Source organism: Euleptes europaea, chromosome 11, assembly GCF_029931775.1.
Source record: "Euleptes europaea isolate rEulEur1 chromosome 11, rEulEur1.hap1, whole genome shotgun sequence".
NCBI lineage: Eukaryota > Metazoa > Chordata > Lepidosauria > Squamata > Sphaerodactylidae > Euleptes > Euleptes europaea.
The window spans coordinates 51,074,901-51,094,148 of record NC_079322.1 but is presented as its reverse complement, the minus strand read 5'-3'; the positions used below and the strand labels follow the sequence as shown (position 1 = coordinate 51,094,148).

Below are 19,248 nucleotides of genomic sequence, written 5' to 3'. Positions count from 1 at the left end.
GTGAAGAGGGACCTGGCAACCCTAGATGGTACTGAGAACTAACTATGTAGTTGGAAAAGTGTATGCATTCTTCAGTGATAATGTGGATAGCCATGAGTGGGGTAAAATATTTGCAGGTAGATATGCCACATACCCTAGGGCAGAAGACACTGTGTTGAAGTAGCATAAATATTTTGTGTCATAAATTACATGACTTTTACTTTTGTATGTGTGTAGCTATACTTATTATGTATGTGTGTGTTTGTACTTTCAGTTTTATAGATTAAAACTCTGGAAGTATCCATAGGGTATTATCCAGTAAGCACTGCTTTCATGCAAGCGTACGTTTTTTTCTTTCAAATGTATGTGGCTCATGCTTTCATAGTGCTTTGCAGAGTTCATCTTTATACAAGAATCACTTTCCTTTTCCTGATGACTTTGATTCTCTTTGAGGTTAGAGATAGCCATAAAATGATACAGCATACTCATTGTTACCTTGACAACACCAAGACTTGCTGAAGGCAGTGACAGAGATGCTTTCAACTGCACATCGTGTTAATTTTTCCTTTTGATTGTATTGTTGATTGTCTCGGTCTGTTATTGCCTTTTTTCAGATGTTTTGAAATGATAGGTTCTAGTTTTCCAGTAATAGTAAACAAGAGGTTTTCTTCAAGCCAAGCATCTAAACTTTAAGTAGCCATAAAAATTATAAAAGCAATGGGTAATACTGATGAAAACTCCCCACTGAACATGTGTTGAAATGCATGCTTTGCACAAACCCCATGATATGAAATATGCCTCAGACACTTCCTGGGTAATATGGAATATCTTGTCTTTTGTAGCACTGATAAATTTAGGGTCTTGTTAAACTTAGTGGGGTATCTTTTCTGTCTGTAAGCTTTACAAACGGTGCATGATTAATTCCAATATTTGCTTTTTATATTCATTGCCAATTATAACATGAATTATTCATTCAAAATTATAATCTGTTTACAGAGTTTAATTTTAATATAGTAATAATCTATGGTGTAGAAAATATTGGTAGCAATTAGGCCTTCTTCAGGATGCAGGACATATTGAATGATAGTTGCAAACAATAGAATCAACTATCTTCTATATCCTAGTCCTCAGTACTACCTGTCTTTCAGTGCACAGACTGCTTAATTTTTTCTTTTTAATGAAATAATAAATATCATCTACAGGTTTACATATGAATTTCACTAAATTTATTTTTCTATATGTCTGAAGCATTTACAAATTCATTATCTGTTTTCTTCCTGTTTTGCAGGAATTAATCGACAAACGATTAGCAGAAATCAATGACATTTCTTAAACTTCTTGCTAGAGGTTGTCCAGGCTAGCATGAAATCTTAAAATAAATTTACAGCCCAGCAAATTTAATTCAGCAATAGTGCCCATTGTTAGAACAACAGTTTTGTTGAAAAAAACATACTTTCCATTTAGGGTCATTAATAATGTGGCTGAAAGTTGGATTTTTAATAGCGGTGCCCTTTTATTACCTGTTTGAATGACGGCTGCTTTTCTTTATATTCCCAGAAGTATTGTAAGGTTTCCTTGACAATCTTGCTAGTATGAAGGGGAAGGGGAAGTCTGCCAGGGAAATGTGGGATAGTTTTAGTACCTCTCAAAGCATGTGGATTTCAGGTCCAACTTGCAAATGATTGTGAGCTACAACTTCATCTGAAACTTGGCCACAGCTACAATCCTAATCCTGTTTTTGAGGGAGTTTTTGTTAAGCGTTAAAAGTTGTTTAGTATTTGTTTTGGTCAGTAGTTAAATTGATTCCTTGAGCTCTGTGAGATGTGTGAAGTGTGTGAGGATTTGTTTGCTTAGTTTTTTTTGACAAAAAAATACGAAGAATGTTTCACAAACAGAGGATCGTTCTTACACTGAGACCAATGGTCATTGTGTGTGTGTAAAGTACCATCAAGTCGCAGCTGACTTATGGTGACTTCTCATGGGGATTTCAAGGCAAGACACTAGGGTTACCAGTGGGGGATGGAGGATGGGGGGGAACTTACCAGCTGCGGAGGGAGGCTGGTGCCAATGTCACTTCCGGAAGTGACATCATCATGTTGGCGACATCAAGGGAGAAGCTCTTGTATTTGGGCAAAAACTCTACAGTAGAGGCTTTTTACCATAGAGTGTTGCCCCACTTCTGTACGTGAAGTCATTGCGCCGACGAGGCCGGGGCTACATTTTAAGCCTGGTAAGACCTCCACTGGCCAGCTGGAAGATGCTGGATGGATGGGGCCCAAACTGAGCGATCCCTGCGGGGGTCTGGCAACCCTACAAGAGAATTCATAGGTGGTGTCCTGTTCCGGCTGGAATGCCAACTACCCTATAGAGCATGCCAATCATCTGCAAAGCTCATTCAATGAGAGGCAGACCACACTCTAACATTAAGCAGTTTACTTTAGTCCAGCCCAGCAGCACATTCCAACAGAGTAAGTAGCAAGTCCAGATACAATCCAGAGTTCAGAGAGTATAGACAGACATAAGAAGTCATAGGAGTCACTTGTGGAGCCAACAGTAAAGGTTGCCACAGCAAAGGTGTATGCAGCAGACCAATAGTCACATTGCTTCTATAACCACCTGCTCCTTGACTGTGGCTTATATCCTCCTCAAAGATCCTCAGCCTCTGCTGCATCATCCTGTTCTAGGTGCAACCTATTATAGCCCACTCACTCCCTAGTCTAGATACTGCAACAACTCCTCTGGCATTGCACATTGCTGAGCTACCAGCTGGGCACTCTGGCGCCTAACCTGTACATTCCTCTGCATCTGGCCCCTCCGGCGTTCTGCAGGGTCTGGTGAAGGCGATGGTGATGCCACCTGTCCCCTTTCTTCAGTTGCTGGTTCCAACCCCAAGGGCTCCACCAGTGGTACTTCTACCTGGAGCTGGAGGTTGCCTTCTGAGCTCAAAGAGTCTGCATGCTCTGTTGGTGTGCCTGTTGGTAATTTTACCTTCCTTCTGCTTCAGTCATCTCTTCATCTGAGGACGCCTCTGCGTTCCCCAATCACACAGCTTCTGGGTTGCCCATGACAGGTGGTTTGCCATTCCCTGCCTCTGCACAGCAGCCCTGGACTTCATCGGTGGTCTGTTACTAAAGTACTGACCAGGGCTGACACTGCTTAGCTTCTGAGATCTGATGAGATCAGGCTATTCTGGGCCATCTAGGTCACAGCGGTCCATCGTGTAAGAGTACACAATTTCAATTTATGCATATTCTAACTTAATTAACCCTTTTAATATTTGGATTTAGAAAAGTAGCGAAGAAATATCAGTCCAGAAGTAGAAGGTAGAATTCTTCTTTGCCTGGTGTCAGTCTTGCATTATTTTTAACTGTACTGATTAATGAATGGGGCCCAGGCTTCCTTACTGTATTATTTTTATAATATAATTCTGGGCTATCACAAAAGGAGAATTATGCTGGCACATGGAGGTACTCTTAACTGGCCTGTACCAAGACATCTTAAAGGTCTGAGATAGGGTTGCCAAATCCCTTTTCACCACCTGTAGGAGGTTTTTGGGGCGCAGCCTGAGAAGGGCGGGGTTGGGGGAGGGGAGGGACTTCAATGCCATAGAGTCCAATTGCCAAAGCAGCCATTTTCTCCAGGGGAAGTGATCTCTATCGGCTGGAGATCAGTTGTAATAGCAGGAGATCTCCAGCTACTACCTGTAGGTTGGCAACCCTAGTCTGAGAGCAAAGGTTACCAAAGCTTGTTGGGTTTTTCACAAGGGTTTGCGTAGACAAATGAAACTTTCTTGCTTCCAGGCCCAGTTCACGGGGCTGATGATAGACCTATAAATCTGTTGTTGGCCTTGCATTCATGAAGGAGAGCACATATTCCTCTGCCTTTTGAGATCTGTTGTGGCCTACTTAAGATTCTTTCTTAGCGCTACATAAGAACTGTGACAGTTTGCAACTGACCCTTTTCAATGGTGGTCATGATACTGTTTAGCTCCCTATTAAGAGAAACCCATCTGAGCTGTAGAGTGACCTTAAGACAACATTGTGAAACTTTTCACTCAGCCTTCAGTGGGATTGTATAATTTTGCTGCAGTTGTGGCTTTAATAAATGTATTGTGTGGTTTACATTTTTATTGGTTTTTTGGCTTTTGTGAACATTACTTGGACGGTGTAGAACAGAGTAGTACACACATTTAATAAATATTTATTGTCTTGTATTCAAATATGGTTTTGTGTGCCTAGGTAATAATTTATATGGCAAATCTTGTGCTTTATCTTGCAGTAATATATAATGTTATTTATTTATACACAGCTTTTACTTAATTTAAGTACATCACATCGTTATTTAATAAGCAATTTAAAATGTTGAAAACCCAGACAGTGTAATACTAAAACACTCGCAAATTGGGGAGGGGGTAATATTTTCATGAATCACTGTGAATTTTTAATGTCAATATCAATTTTTTTTAAACATTTGAGCTATACTTGATTTTTATTATTAAACAGAACAGAATGATGTATCCACAACTATGAAGGTTAGGCAGAAGCAGATGTGCTGTATGCAGAAGTATGATGCTAAGTCATTAAGGGGCTATTGTGGACTGTAGCTGACACCTCCCCCCCACCCGGTCATTACATTTAATTCTGAACTGGGCCCTAGAACGTGGATCAAAACATCCACACAATGGGGCTAGGGACAGACAGAAAGGATTTTTGTACAAACCTGAAGGAAGCCCCAGGTTTGCAGAAAAATCTGAAATCTTAAAAAAAAGGAGGGGGTAACACTCCACCCAATAATAGAATCAACATCAATAGCTTTCAGAGACATGTCCTCTGAGATTTCATGAAACTACATTCTGAGATCTTGGTGAACATTTTCAGGATGCAGTAGCAACAATATCGCCAAGTCATGGTTTGTGCAAGTCAAAGCATGTGGGGTGGCGGGGGGAAAACACTGAAGAAAGATAAAAAATTAATGGGATGGAAGCAAGCGGGGAAAGGGGAGAGAAGAAGAAGGGAAAAGGGTGGAAAAGCAGAAAAAAGTAGTTGGGTGGGAGAGAGAAAAGAGGAAGAGGCTGCCAGAGGAGGAAAGGAAGAAAAGCTGAAGAATGGAGGGGCAACTATAGGTAGGCTGGTGGGTAGGAGGAAGCAGGGAAAAGGAAGATGCTATGAGGGCTGCCAGGAGAAGGGAAAGAGCAAATCATGTGGAGAAAGGGATAGTGATAAATTAGTCCTTGAGTGTCCCTCACTTGTACACACACTATTTTTGGAATTCAATATCATCTATGCCAGACAGAAAGATATACACTTATCTGTGTCCAACAGCAGTTTGCTTTGGGGGCTTAGCAGTGAACCTCTGGAGCTTCGTTACTCATTTACTCTAATGTCTTTCCAGGTTTTCAACACATATTCTAATGAAGACTATGACAGGAGAAATGATGAAGTTGATCCAGTGGCTGCCTCAGCTGAATATGAGTTAGAAAAGCGAGTGGAGAAGCTGGAGCTTTTCCCAGTAGAACTCAAAAAAGGTATACATAATACAGAGTGCTATCTAAAGGTGGTTTCTTTTTCCAGAAAAACTCTTCTGATGTGTGGTAGAGTTCCTGCCTTTTAAAGATAGACATGGAACAAGAGTTGACATGGAACACCTGGAAATATTTTGACTCTTTAGCCTCTGTTAAATAATTAGCGGTGCAATTCCAGGAAGTTCTATTTTGCATTTTTATGAGGTAACACATTAATTCTAATGTTCAGCAGTTCTGCACTGTTAAGCTGCCTAAGTCTGATTGACTTCCACGGGATTTAAACAGCCGGGTGTGCAGGATTGTAGCAGATTGCCTGGATCCAAAGAGCTACTGTACGTGCCCTCCCCCTCCTCCTTCCAACATAAATTAAGCTGATGGCTGCTGCTGCTGTAGTGGTGGGAGTGATGGTTCCGGGCTCCTGGCAGTGATCCGCCAGGTAGGTAGCTAAGATACTCAGAGTGGATTAGGATCTCAGAGTGGATTGTTGGGCTTGGATATGGGAGGGCCAGGTTCACAGCTTGATGGATGGTCTTGGCCCAGTTGTTTATCAGCCTGATATTAGAGGAGGACGACAACAACAATGACGAATAGTGCCTGGAAACAAATGGGCGGCCAGTGCACATCTTTCAGCACTGGGGTGATATGATCCCCGTATCCCACTCCAAGAGTAGCGTGACTGCAGTGTTTTGGATGGATCGATGTTCCCAGATTGTTTTCAAAGGCAGCCCCATTTAGAGACCACTACAGTTATCTAACCTGGATGTAATCAGAGCAGATCACCAAGGCTGGATCATGCTGAGTTCATTTTATTTGCAAATAAAACCCCAAAATTATACATCCCTGCTGTGTGGCATGGAGGGGACTGATGTTTGAGGAATACTAGTTCAAAGTTAATGATACCATGGAGTCCCCTCCCCCCCCCCCAAAAAAAACCAAAATGGGTTCTAGATCATAAGAACATAAAAACGGCCCTGCTGGATCAGACCAAGGCCCATCAAGTCCAGCAGTCTGCTCACACAGTGGCCAACCAGGTGCCTCCAGGAAGCCACAAACAAGACGACTGCAGCAGCACCATCCTGCCCGTGTTCCACCCCAAACAAAATAATAGGCATGCTCCTCTGATACTAGAGAGAACAGGTATGCAGCATGACCAGCATCCATTCCAACTAATAGCCATGAATACCCCTTTCCTCCATGAACATGTCCACTCCCCTCTTAAAGCCCTCCAAGCTGGCAGCCATCACCACATCCTGGGGCAGGGAGTTCCACAATTTAACTATGCGTTGTGTGAAAAAATACTTCCTTTTATCTAAAATGACTAAACTGAGGCTATCGTACTTTGAACACATTGTGAGAAGACAAGAGTTACTGGAAAAGTCAATCATGCTAGGAAAAGTTGAAGGCAGCAGGAAAAGAGACCAAACATGAGATGGATTGACTCTGTAAAGGAAGCCACAGCCCTCAATTTGCAAGACCTGAGCAAGGCTGTTAAAGATAGGATGTTTTGGAGGACATTGATTCATTGGGTCATCATGAGTTGGAAGCAACTTGACGGCACCTAACACACACACACACACACACACACACACACACACACACAGTTTGAAGTCTGTTGGACACACATAATCAGTTGTGCAGTTTTTCCGATCTGGACCATACTCTTAAATAGGTTATTTTTTTCATTATGGAGGACAGCTATTTTTTATACTATGAACTCAGATACATTTACTATGTGCCAAAGCTCCATGTGCACGCAGGGTATGTTATTAGCAGTTGCAGCAGGAAAAAGGTACTGGGGGCTCTGTCTCTAATCATAGCCCATGGAGCACAGAGATTAGAGTACTGGGCTGGGTTCTGGGAGACCCAGGTTGAAATCCCTAGTGTGCCCTGGAAGCTTGTAGGGTGGTCTTGGGCCAGTCACTCTCTCAGCCTTCACAGGTTTGTTGTTTAGATGATAGTATTGAAGACAAGATAATGTTATAAGCTGCTTTGACTCTCTGTTGGGGAGTCAAAACAGAGTATAACTGTCTAAATAAATTAAATGCATATAAATGAATAGAATAATGGACAAGCCCTCTTTTTGGAGCTAGTTGGCCCTAAAGATAAAGTAAATTGAAATAAGAAAACTGGAATCAGTAGACCTTGCTTACACTTAGTGATTTAAGGTTTGGAGAAAACTATCTCAAATGACACTATGTATTAGTTTATTTTGTATCTGTGCATAGCAGTAAAAACAACAATTAAAATTTTAAGGGAAATTTTGCTCACATGGCTGAACAGGATTCAAACAGGAGAATCTATATGGAGGATTACTTTGAAAAATTAAGTGTATTCCCTGCTTTATCTAATTCGCAGATGAAGACGGGCTTGGCATTAGCATTATTGGAATGGGAGTTGGAGCAGATGCAGGCCTTGAAAAACTGGGCATATTCGTCAAAACAGTGACAGAAGGCGGGGCAGCAGAAAGAGATGGCAGGTAAATGAGATTCAGTGTGCAGAAACTGCATTAGACAATTGTGATTATGAATTGTGATTGTCTTAAAATACTGTTTGGCATCATGCATACTGTTAGGTTTTACCTAGCCTCTTCTGCCTGTAGAATTTTTGAATATTAAAGGCCGAATTGTCTAGTGTGGTTGTCTGAATGGTAAAATTCCTACCTGAGCCTAGGAACACCCACTCACCACTACTGCTGGCCTCTGGGTTTTTTGCTGTGTCCAGCTGGGCACAATAACATCATCCGATGGGCTGGCTCAAGGACAGGAAAGGGCTTGTAACACTGTGTTGAAATGGTACAGAAAATATCCACTCGGAAAACAAATAGAAAGCCTTCAACTCCCAGCTGACATCTTTATTTATGGAACTTTAATTACATCTGGTGTGATAGTGTCAGTTAATGAACAGTTAATGCAGCAAAGCTATGAAAATGAAAAACAAATTATTATGAAGGCTTAATGTAACCTTAATTTCAGCTATCATTTGTGTATTAATATTGTTTCACATGTGTAGCTACAGCAAAACAAATATATTACAGATAATTTAAGCCATTGCTTCTCTCTCTGCTTCCTGAATTACGTGTGTGCATACTGTAGCTTTTTGTAGTCAAGAGGCATTTTGTTTACCTTGAACATTTGCAGTCTACAGATTCTGTGTATTTAAAACAAAATAGTAACAGTTAAATTAGAAAAGGTATGACATTACGTGTTTTACAGTGCAGTCCTAAGCAGAGTAGCATACCATTCTAAATCCTTTGAAGTAAGTGGTCTTAGTAAGGCAAAGGATTACTTTGTCCTTGCAGTGTTGCTTTACCTTCAGAATGCAGAATGCTTGGAGGGAAAAATTATACCAAAGGAAACGGAGATTCTTATAGGATGACACCTAAAGCAAAGTCAAATCAGAATCTTAAAATTCCTAGATTCATTACAAAAAGAAAATATCTCCTTTTGGCAATGCTTTAAAGAAGAAAGCATGGGGGAGAGACCATATTTAATTTTTGCATTTATTGGTGGTTCATCCTTCTCTGAGTTCATGTGCATAAACGTTTTTGAAAATCGCTGACTTGGTTGCCAAGGATATTAAAAGTTATTAGGATATTTTTCCTTTTCTAATAATAGTGGGTACAAAATTTCAGCTTTCTATATGCTGAGAAAGCACCCAAACAATTTTAATGTTTCATCAGTGTGTGAGTAATAGAATTTCAAGCATCATCTGTCTTTATCTATCTGTAGATCTTGATGGGCTAACTGAATTGTAAGGCTGCTTAACATACTTCTTCTGTGGGGAACCGAACTAACTTATGGCATGGCAGGCAAGAAAACCCAGTTGTGCATTCAGTGCATTTCCCATTTCTAGTGAAGTGATGCATAATAAAACGTAGTCAAAAGGAAGTAAAATGCATGGCACAGTCCACCATATATGGGATACTCATGCATGGAGGATTGCAGTATGGCTCAATAGATCCCAGTTTTCCCTCTTTTCCCAATGTACTCATGTGCACAGGTATATATATGTGGGCATGCAAGGAAGAATTAGAGGTCTGTTCATGCTTCCCATAAGCTTGTTCAGCCCTCCTTTTTTCCTCAGTACATATTAGCGATATTCTGGTCCTGGAGCATGGGACTCGCACTGAAAGGAGATGAAGAATTAAGTGGGCGGAGTTTGCAAGACCTGAGCAAGGCTGTTAATGATAGGATGTTTTAATTCATAGGGTCACCATAAGTCAGAAGCAAATTGACAGCAATAACACATATGCATGGATCTTCTGTCATAACTAGGGACCAAGGATCGGTTCTGTGAGTCTGATACAAACTTGTAAAGCACCACTCCTCCAATCCTACCTCATGCAATGCATCTTATGACTCAGACTTGGGGGCAGACTTCATATTCATCCAACCCTGAATCAGAGCAGGTCAATTGTTTTGGACTGCAGGGGTTTCAAGACTAGGTGAGAAGAAAGCTACTCAGCACTTGGATGGGGAGCTACAAATGAGCTCTGGATCACACTGCATTTTGTGCAATTTATTCTTCGCAAGCCTCAACTTTTCCACCCAATGTCCCCTCATGCTCCTTATACATGCACTTGTGTGTATCTGTAGGCCTGCTGTGGGGAGAAAACTGGGCTCTGTTAAGCTGTACCAGGATCCTTTGTGTGTGTGGATATTGTCCTTGTGGTACATTGAATCATGTCCAATGTGTTCTTCTCTTATATTACAGTATATATGTTATGGCTGTTATGATTAGGTAATGGACATGATCTCCTATTACATTTTGGGAGTTATTTGTCATAAAGGAAATAAATTGTACCACTGGCAAACTAATGTGTTGCAACTTGAAATTTAATTTTGTGTGTTAAAGACTTTGGTACTGTTAACGTCTATCTCAAGTACTGCTATAATTAGTCCACTCCTGAGTAAAAGCTATTCCGTATCTGTACGCACTGCGGAATTAACAGTAAATAAAATACCAGATAAAATACCAGAATTTTTCTTTTCAAAGCTCTGACACTTCCCTCAAACAGAAGCGACATAATTAGATTTTAGCTGCCTAGGCGTACTTAGGTATGAAAATATCACCCTTATTTGGAGCTGATGAAAAAAGAACATGTTACATAGAAGCTATGCCAAACTATCCAGCATATTTCCAAAAATGAGTCAGAAATGGGAGGGGAGGCATTGGCAAGGAGGACTGAAAATAACTTTTTGAGATTTAAACCTGAATTAATCAATTTTCTGTAATTGTATTCTGGTTCCTCTTAAGAATGTGCTATGACTTTTCAGAAACCAGTTTAAAGAATATTATTGTTTTTTGTTAATAATTATTAACTTGATGATTGGCACCATCTACAGGGAAGTTCTCCTATACAAGTTCCACTGAAAATAAATTGCACAAAATGCAGTGTGATCCAGAGCTCATTTGTAGCTGCCGTTCTCGGTTCTGGGTTGGAAGGGCATCTTGGAGCGTGGGTATTGTCATCACGTGCCCAGGGAGGCAGGACCAAATTTTTTTCTCTTCCGTTTCCTGTCTCCCTGGGCGGGACATCCAGTTTTTCGTCCTGCCTTGAGTAGGGTGGCAGCACGTAGCTGGAGCTCCGTCTGGGGAAAATTTCCCCCCCCTTTTTTCCTTCCCTTTTCCTTCCCTTTTCCTTTAACTCCTCCCGACAAGGATCTCCTCTTCCCTCTCCCTCCCGCCTGCCGATTTTAGACGCGAACGCGTCTGACCCCCTCTCCGGTCTACCGCCCCCCCCTCTCCATTTCTTCTTCGCCCAGCGGGCAAGATGGCGGACGGCAGGAGGGACTCGGACTCGGACCTCCTGTCCGAGGGAGACCAGGACCCGGCCCTCGTTGTCTCAACAGGGCGCAGGAGGAGAGATCCCGCTGGCGGCCGGAGCGGCGGCCGCGCGGCGGCTGGATCTGAAGGAGCGGCCGCGGCTAAGAGAGCGCGCTCTGAGGAGCCGCTCCAAAATGGCGCAAGAACCGAGGAGAGGCGCGATCGGGCGCAGACCGCGGGCCCAGCCCCGGAAAACCCGGCGAGTGCTTCGGCCACGTCTGATCCCAACGGAGTGGGTAACGTACCTAACGATGAGCCTGAGGCTCCGGTATCAAGGAGGGAGGTTTTGTGCTTGCTGAATGGGGTGCTTGATAAACAAGCACAGATGATGAATGCCTTCAGGGACTCCATGGTTCCTTTGATCCAGGGAATCAACCCCGCTCAGGCCACTGGCCTCAACCCACAAGACAGGGGGGAAGTAGGGGGGCGCCCCGGCTCTCAGTGGCCCACCAAGGCGGCCTTGAAAGTTCAGCCAGTGGAGCAGCAGTACCAGGCCTCTGAGGACTACCTATCAGTGGCCTCTGACCCTGAAAATAGGGAGGAAGGGGAATATGACTCCGAGGAGGACCCCCCTGTCCTCCTGGAGGAACAACACCCCCGCCTGTTCCTAGCAGAGGATTTCCAGGCCCTCCTGAACAAAGCCCTCATTGCTCTGGACCTCAATGAGGATCCAGAGCCCGTTAGTGACCCCAAGCCAAAGACAAAAAAGAAGGGAGCCAGGGAGTTTTTTCCCAGCACCAAACCCCGGGTCTGGGAGATCCCCTTCCCGGAATTCTTTGAGACTCAGGTCCAAACTGAGTTCGACAAGCCCCTTGCTAACAGGCAGTTCTCAGCAAGTATTAAGAAGCTGTACACAATGGTGCCTCAAGCCACGTCACTGTTCCAGCTACCGCTCATAGACTCTCCTGTGGCAGCAATCCACTCCTCGGACCTACCCGCCGAGGATGGGATGGGAAGCATCAGGGATCCTCTAGACAGGAAAACTGAAATCCTTTCCAAGAAAGTGCATGAGGCCTCCACCCTGGCCATTCAGGCCTCGGCGGCAACCTCAATCATGGCTAGGGCCTCCATAGTATGGCTCAGGAAGATCATCCAACTGTACACAGGGGACAATCGCAAGTTGACGGAGGGGCTCAACAGACTCCTCAAGGCGGCGGCCTTTATGGCAGACGCATCCCTGGACGCCATGTCTTTCGCAGCCAGGGCCACTTCTTCCAACGTCGCCATCAGAAGGGCGCTGTGGATACGCCCGTGGCAGAATGAATTAAAGAACAAGACCCTAACCATGTCTTATCCCTATTCAGGGGGGAAACTCTTCGGGGAGAGGCTAGAAAGGATCCTAGTAGAAAACAAAGACAAAAAGAAGGTACTCCCTAGATCCTTTAAAAGGGATGGGAGACCTCCCTCCTCATTCCCTACCTTTCGATCGTCCCATACGCTCGCTCCTTTCCGTTCAGCCTTCCCGCCCATCCCCATACTTCCCAGAGTAGTGAGGAAGATCAGGAAGGAGAGGGCCTCAGTCATACTCATAGCCCCTCTGTGGCCAAGGAGACCCTGGTTTCCCAGCCTGCAGAGAATGTCGGTCCAACCCCACTGGGAGCTCCCGGCTATCCCACAGCTGCTACAACAAGGCCCCCTGTTCCACCAAGAGCCTCAATGGCTGCGCTTAACCGCGTGGAAATTGAGCGGGGATCGTTACTAGGGATGGGCTATTCTCCCGCAGTAGTAGACACTATACTGGAGGCTAGAAAGCCTTCAACCAGGAGGATCTACAATACCTCCTGGAGAGCCTTTGTGCTCTGGTGTAAACGAAAGTCCACAGATCCCCTGTCACCGGGGAACCCTACAATTCTAGACTTCCTTCACGAAGGCCTGCAGCTGGGCCTCTCAGCTTCTACCCTACGGAGACAAGTTGCGGCCTTGTCCACAGTCCTACCCGAGGTAGAAGGGTTCCCCCTGTCCAGACACCCGCACATTATGGCCTTTTTAAAGGGTGTGGTGCAGACTAGACCACCAGTAGTGCATCGCTTTCCTACCTGGCGCCTTAACGTAGTCCTTTCGGCACTAACCAGGCCGCCCTTCGAGCCAATCAAGGAGGTGCCTCTTAGGATCCTGAGGATGAAGGCTATTTTCCTCACAGCCGTGACCTCGGCTCGACGAGTGTCTGAGATCAGAGCCCTCTCTTCTAGGGAAGGGTTCTGCGTCTTCCATAGAGACAAGGTGGTTCTGAGGACAGACCCCACCTTCATACCCAAGGTGAACTCCCTGTTCCATAGGTCTCAGGAAATCCATCTACCTTCCTTTTGCCCTCGTCCGGTACACCCCAAGGAAAAGCAGTGGCACAAGTTAGACCTCCGTAGGCTACTGAAGGTCTACCTCAGCCGCACAGCTGACATCAGGAAGTCGGATGCCCTGTTCATTTCCCTTACCAATCCCAACAAAGGGGGGAGGATGTCTAGCTCCTCCGTCAGCACGGCAGTTAAGCAGTGCATCGTGGAGGCTTATAGGGCCAGCAAAATTCCTCCCCCCACGGGAATCACCGCACATTCGGTGCGCAGTGCGGCCACTTCCGCAGCTTTCAGCAGACAAGCTCCCCTGGAAGAAATCTGTAGAGCAGCCACCTGGTCGACGGCCTCTACCTTTGCCAAGCATTACAAAATTGACTCCAGGGCGTCCGCTGAAGCGGCCTTTGGTAGGAGAGTGTTGCAGCAGGTCTTGGACTGATCCTGAGTCCCACCCCGGGGTATAGCTCCTGGATATCCCACGCTCCAAGATGCCCTTCCAACCCAGAACCGAGAACGGAGCCTTGTGTACTCACCGTGACGGCTCCTTCTGGTCTGGGTTGAAGGGCATCTTGCCCGCCCTTCTCAGGTCCAAGACAAACTCTCCGTACTAGTAGGGGGTCGGAACAGAGTTTCCGTCCGTACCGCAGGTTATAAGCCCATTGGGATACTCCCCATGTCCGCCATGCGCCGGGGCTCTTTCCTTATTACTAATCTCTTTTAACGTTGTTGTTTTGTTCATGGAGCTCATCGTTTTTGTTTTTTGTGCAGTGGTGTGGTTCGCCTTCTTTGCACTTACCTGTCTCCTTAGCTCGGCGAGTCCGTAAACTGGATGTCCCGCCCAGGGAGACAGGAAACGGAAGAGAAAAAAATTTGGTCCTGCCTCCCTGGGCACGTGATGACAATACCCACGCTCCAAGATGCCCTTCAACCCAGACCAGAAGGAGCCGTCACGGTGAGTACACAAGGCTCCGTTTGTTTCCGTGTGGCATGCACAAGAGACCTTCCTGATGGATTGTAACTGATGACTTTGGCACACTGAACATTAGGAAGTAGATTACTTTCTTGGTGTTTTTGTATACCAAATTCTGGACAAAAAAGGGGTGGGAAAGAATTCCTTATACTAACAAGGAATTTCATTAATGTTGTGGGCATTTAAATTTGTAGCTTATGAATGAATTTATCTGTCTCAGTTTAATAACTTTTGAAACATGTTTGCGTATTGCATAACTGAATTTCAAAGTGACAGATGAAACTACCCAACAATGGGATTATTTTCTTCAAATACTGTAAATCAGGAGCTACTAGAATATTCCCACTTGTTAGTTCCCAGCACTTGTTCTAACCAATTGATGGATTAACTCACTATCCTTTTAAAGTGCAGCATGTTTAATGCATAGTTGCAACAGCAGAGTTGTATAAGTGTGCAAATGTATGATGATTATAGAAGTGAATGAGAGAATCTTGGGATTGAAAGTTCATTCCTAATTTAAAAAAACAACCTTGTGTAAGTCTCATTTCTGATTATATCTATAACAGGAGTGAATTGGAACAATATATTTATAAAATGTGCATAAGGTGTTGAATAGGATAACCTCCCATTACATAGCAGCCATATAACTAGAATACACTGGAGATTAAAATAAAATATGAAGATAAGTTCTTTGTCCCAGGATGGGATGGTGGATTCAGATGAGAACGGCATTGCAGTCACTTGCAATAGATAGGGCATATTTCACAGTGACCTTGTTCAGCAGCTGAACATACCCTGTTGGACACTCAAGATAAGATCATGAGCCAATCAAGGATACATTTGGTTCTCATCAAGCAAATTGAAGAGCTGCTGAAAATGTTTGACATTGCCTGTGGGCCAGAAGCCCCCCTCCCCCCACAATTGCTGTTTAGAGATGTTGGAGATCAGAAGTGATCTCCTGATGCCAGGAGGAAGAGGATAAAGAAATCAGTGGAAAAGGAAGGTGGAAAGAAGAGAAGAGGAATCCGCTTAGCTTCTGATCACTGCCCCCTCACACACACACATTTGCCACATCTCTGCAAATCTGGGACTCAGCGAAGTTTCCACAGTGGGAACCCACCCTCCAACTGATACCCACAATCAGCTTAGAGTTGTTTCCTGACCTCTCCTTCATCAATGTTGCTGGGTACAGAGCATAATTTTCCCAGCAGGAGATCAGAAGCCCACTCCCAGCTGATCCCTCCAGCTGGGAGTAGGTATCTGATAGCTACAAGAAGCCTTATCCTGTGAATAAATGTTAACAAGATGCAAGCAGCCCAACTCCTTATTGCCCTGAGAGAAAATTCTGCCCAAGTTAGCTCTCTTACAGATGAACAAACTTTATCCAGATTATAGGGTGCTGGAAGCAGTTGATAAGAGAATAAGGCACAGCATGGCAGGGGTAAAAATAACTGAATACATCAGAGGGCTCAAGCCAGTGATTTTTCTGTTACTGAAGTATATGAAATATAAAAGTGATGGCTGCATCTATTTTAAAATCTGTTGGCTAAATAACATACAGTTCCAAAAAAGAAGGGGGGTAGTAATGTCGATATTGCAATTATGCCATTTAGTGGTTGCACAGTTTTTCTGTTTATCAAAAAACATGGTGCGTGGAGCATATTGGCTCAGTTGCTGGTGCTATAAAGCATACCTTTGGGGTCTGCCAAAGCAAACGTAAAGAACTATCCCATGCTAGTCAGCGGGCATCTTTAAAAGGCTACAAGATTTTTTTCCAAAAATACAAACAGTAACGTGAACTGATATGGCAGGCTGCTGAGTGAAATCAGTTATTTGGTACAAAAGTGTCATGTGAACGGCATACACATACATACTACCCAAAGAATGCACCAACATTTAATGTTCAAAATCAAGATATTTAAGAGACCTTCCCTGAACATTAGTATCCACAATCAAGATGTCCCAGGGTTACAAAATCATATGTTCTGCGTACACACACACATATATGATTTTGACCATGAAATGTGGATGTGCTCTTCATCATGTCGAAACCTGTACATAGTCCCCAGTAATGTGTGTTTGAAAACTCTCGTTGGAAATTGAGAATATTATTTTGAATGTTGAATTCAACTCTCCATTATCTTTATGGAGGCAGGAAGTTGGTTGCAGTAGCTGACACCTCCCAGTATAGAACACCCATCCATTCGCCACCTCCATGTGGTGCTACCTTTCTTGCTTTCAGCATAGAGAGAGAAAAAGAACTGAGGATGAGGGTTATTGCAACTGACTTCTTGTCGTCAACTGATCAGGGAAGACTGAACACAATATTCAAAATGATGCCATCAACTCCCAGACGTAAGGAACCTTCATAGTGAGTAACCAATGTTCCAGTCGCTTTTTAGCTCATACAATGTTATTTTTCATTTGGAACACTCCAAGTCTTCTGTCTGCAGTGCTGAATTTGATTGGGTCTCTCTCCTGTATGAACTTTAAAGAGCTGTATGCAAAGGGCAGTCTGTCCTGGACTTTTTCAGAATTTTGCTGCAACAGCTTCAAAAGCTGAAGAGGCCGGTCACTTATCACACTTCATTTTTAAAACATTTTAAAATGTTTATACCCCTCCCTTTCATTCCATCATGATCCACAATGCTAACAACAATATGAAACAAACAATAAGACAGAATCAAACACCAGTAAACATGTCAGCACTGAAAAGAAACTTCACACTAAAGTAATAATAAACGCTAAATTTGCCAGGATTATAACTTCACAACTCCTCGTCTCTGTAGAGCTTTTTGCTTGGCTAGATTGAATGCTAACCCTTCTATGGTAATGCAGGGCAGAATTCTGAATATACCATACTCAGACAGGATCTGTCCTTGCTCTTCTGGCTCTATTGACTCATTAGCCCATGCCCTTTTGGAAAGCCGCTTTTACGAGGAACTTCAATCGCACTATATTTCCCCCCTTTTAATATACAAATCCAATGCTTCTGTGACCGACATAATGCCTTTTTTACTAAGCGACAGGAACCCCAAGGCTACATTGTCAGTGGCAAGATTTGTTTCAGTCCTTATATCCCTCCAACACTAGATATATGCTGCTCAAGATCAATTGATCAAGGAGCTTCTAAGGGATGAAAGGAAAGGAAAAGAAACTTCACACTAAAGTAATAATAAACGCTAAATTTGCCAGGATGATAACTAAATAATACCCCTAATAATTAAACTGTACTGGCAGTGACTTAACTTAATGTCTGACAGTGCAGGAACCAAGCAAATCTCTGTCTTAATGGAGTTGAATAGTCTACGCAGCCTTTGTCTTATGTTGACTTGACACCTACTGCACAGTAACTAAGTAAAACAGAGCTGGTCTACTTATGGTTACCCGAGTGAACAAGTAGTTTCATATGGGGTGAATGGTTCTTTTGCAGAGCTATTATGAAAATAAAAATCCAAGCAATGTCCTGATTGCTTTGTCTTATTGCCATATTTGTTTATAATTCTTTCTGCATCATGGTCATCACCCATATAATAGGAATTCAATTTTATTTGGATTTTAAGCCTTCTGGGCAGGGATTGCATTGCTTCTGTTCTGCACATTATTGATGTGTCTGTTGGCATTAAAAACGCATAAGAGAATAGGAGCAGAATATGTAACTGCTTAAATGAATAAATTTAGGCTTATCTGTGAATAGAATGAGCCTCTAAAGTCCTCTGTCTTGGATAGTCCCCTTTCCCCCTCAAGCACGGGGTCCAGATTGAAGACTTTCCTGGTTTCATCCAAACCATGGTTCTGTCTTGACATCCAAATCAGACAGAGGGATAAACTACATTTTGTTTTTTGGTCAGAAATGGGATTAAACTGCAGTTTATATTCCTGGTTGATAGGGAAGAATAAGCAACAGTTTGTGCTTTTGGCCAGTTTAGATGTCATGACCAACTGTGGTTTTCTTAATAAACCTAGAAGTCTCTTGTATGTGCCCTTCACACAAGCAAAGGAGGAAAGCAGTGTGTGAATCTAGTGCCTTAGGGGATTTGTTTGTATGTTGTTGATATGTCTGTTGCATTATTCATGTAAAAGAGAACAAGAATCCAATATATGACTGCACAAATCTCAGAAATAGGTAAATTACTTCACTCAATGAGCAAATCAAGCTGTGGAATTCACTGCCATTGGACGTAGTGATGACCACTAGCACTAATGACTTTTAAAGCAGACAGATTTCATGGAGGATATGTCAGTCAATGGCTACCTTGATATACAGAGGCAGCAAACCTCTGAATACCAGCGCTAGGAGGCAACATCAAAGGAAGGCCTTAGCCTCTGTGCCTTATTTGTTGCCCCCCCCCAGGGCAATTAGATTGTCGCTGTGAGAAACAGGACCAGATAGACCATTGGTCTGTTCAGGCAGAACTTTTCTCATGTGACATCTGAATGCAGCCTGTGAGTAACCCTACTATAAAATTAGGAAGGAGGGTCATTTTTAGCCATGTCTGAGTGCCCATGGGATTGCTGCACAAGTTCAGATGTTGGCATCAAAGGTAGAATCAAGTGCGTTCAGGATTCGTTTTCATTTAAAACTGTGAAAAACTGAAAACTTGTAAACAACTCCTGACAAACATCAGGTAGCTTGAGCTGAGCAGGTCTTTCAGTGAAGACAGAGG

At 43.4% G+C, this 19,248-nt stretch overlaps 1 protein-coding gene across 4 annotated transcripts in view; it reads left to right on the top strand.

Annotated features, from left to right (window-relative positions):
• Nucleotides 1–19,248, top strand: part of PPP1R9A (protein phosphatase 1 regulatory subunit 9A) — a 150,120-nt gene that overhangs the window by 73,005 nt on the left and 57,867 nt on the right. For all 4 annotated transcript variants that reach the window (XM_056857247.1, XM_056857246.1, XM_056857245.1 and 1 more), the window contains exons 2-3: nt 5,371–5,503; nt 7,856–7,976. In XM_056857247.1, the coding sequence (XP_056713225.1) occupies nt 5,371–5,503; nt 7,856–7,976 (254 nt within the window). The remainder of the gene's footprint in view (nt 1–5,370; nt 5,504–7,855; nt 7,977–19,248) is intronic.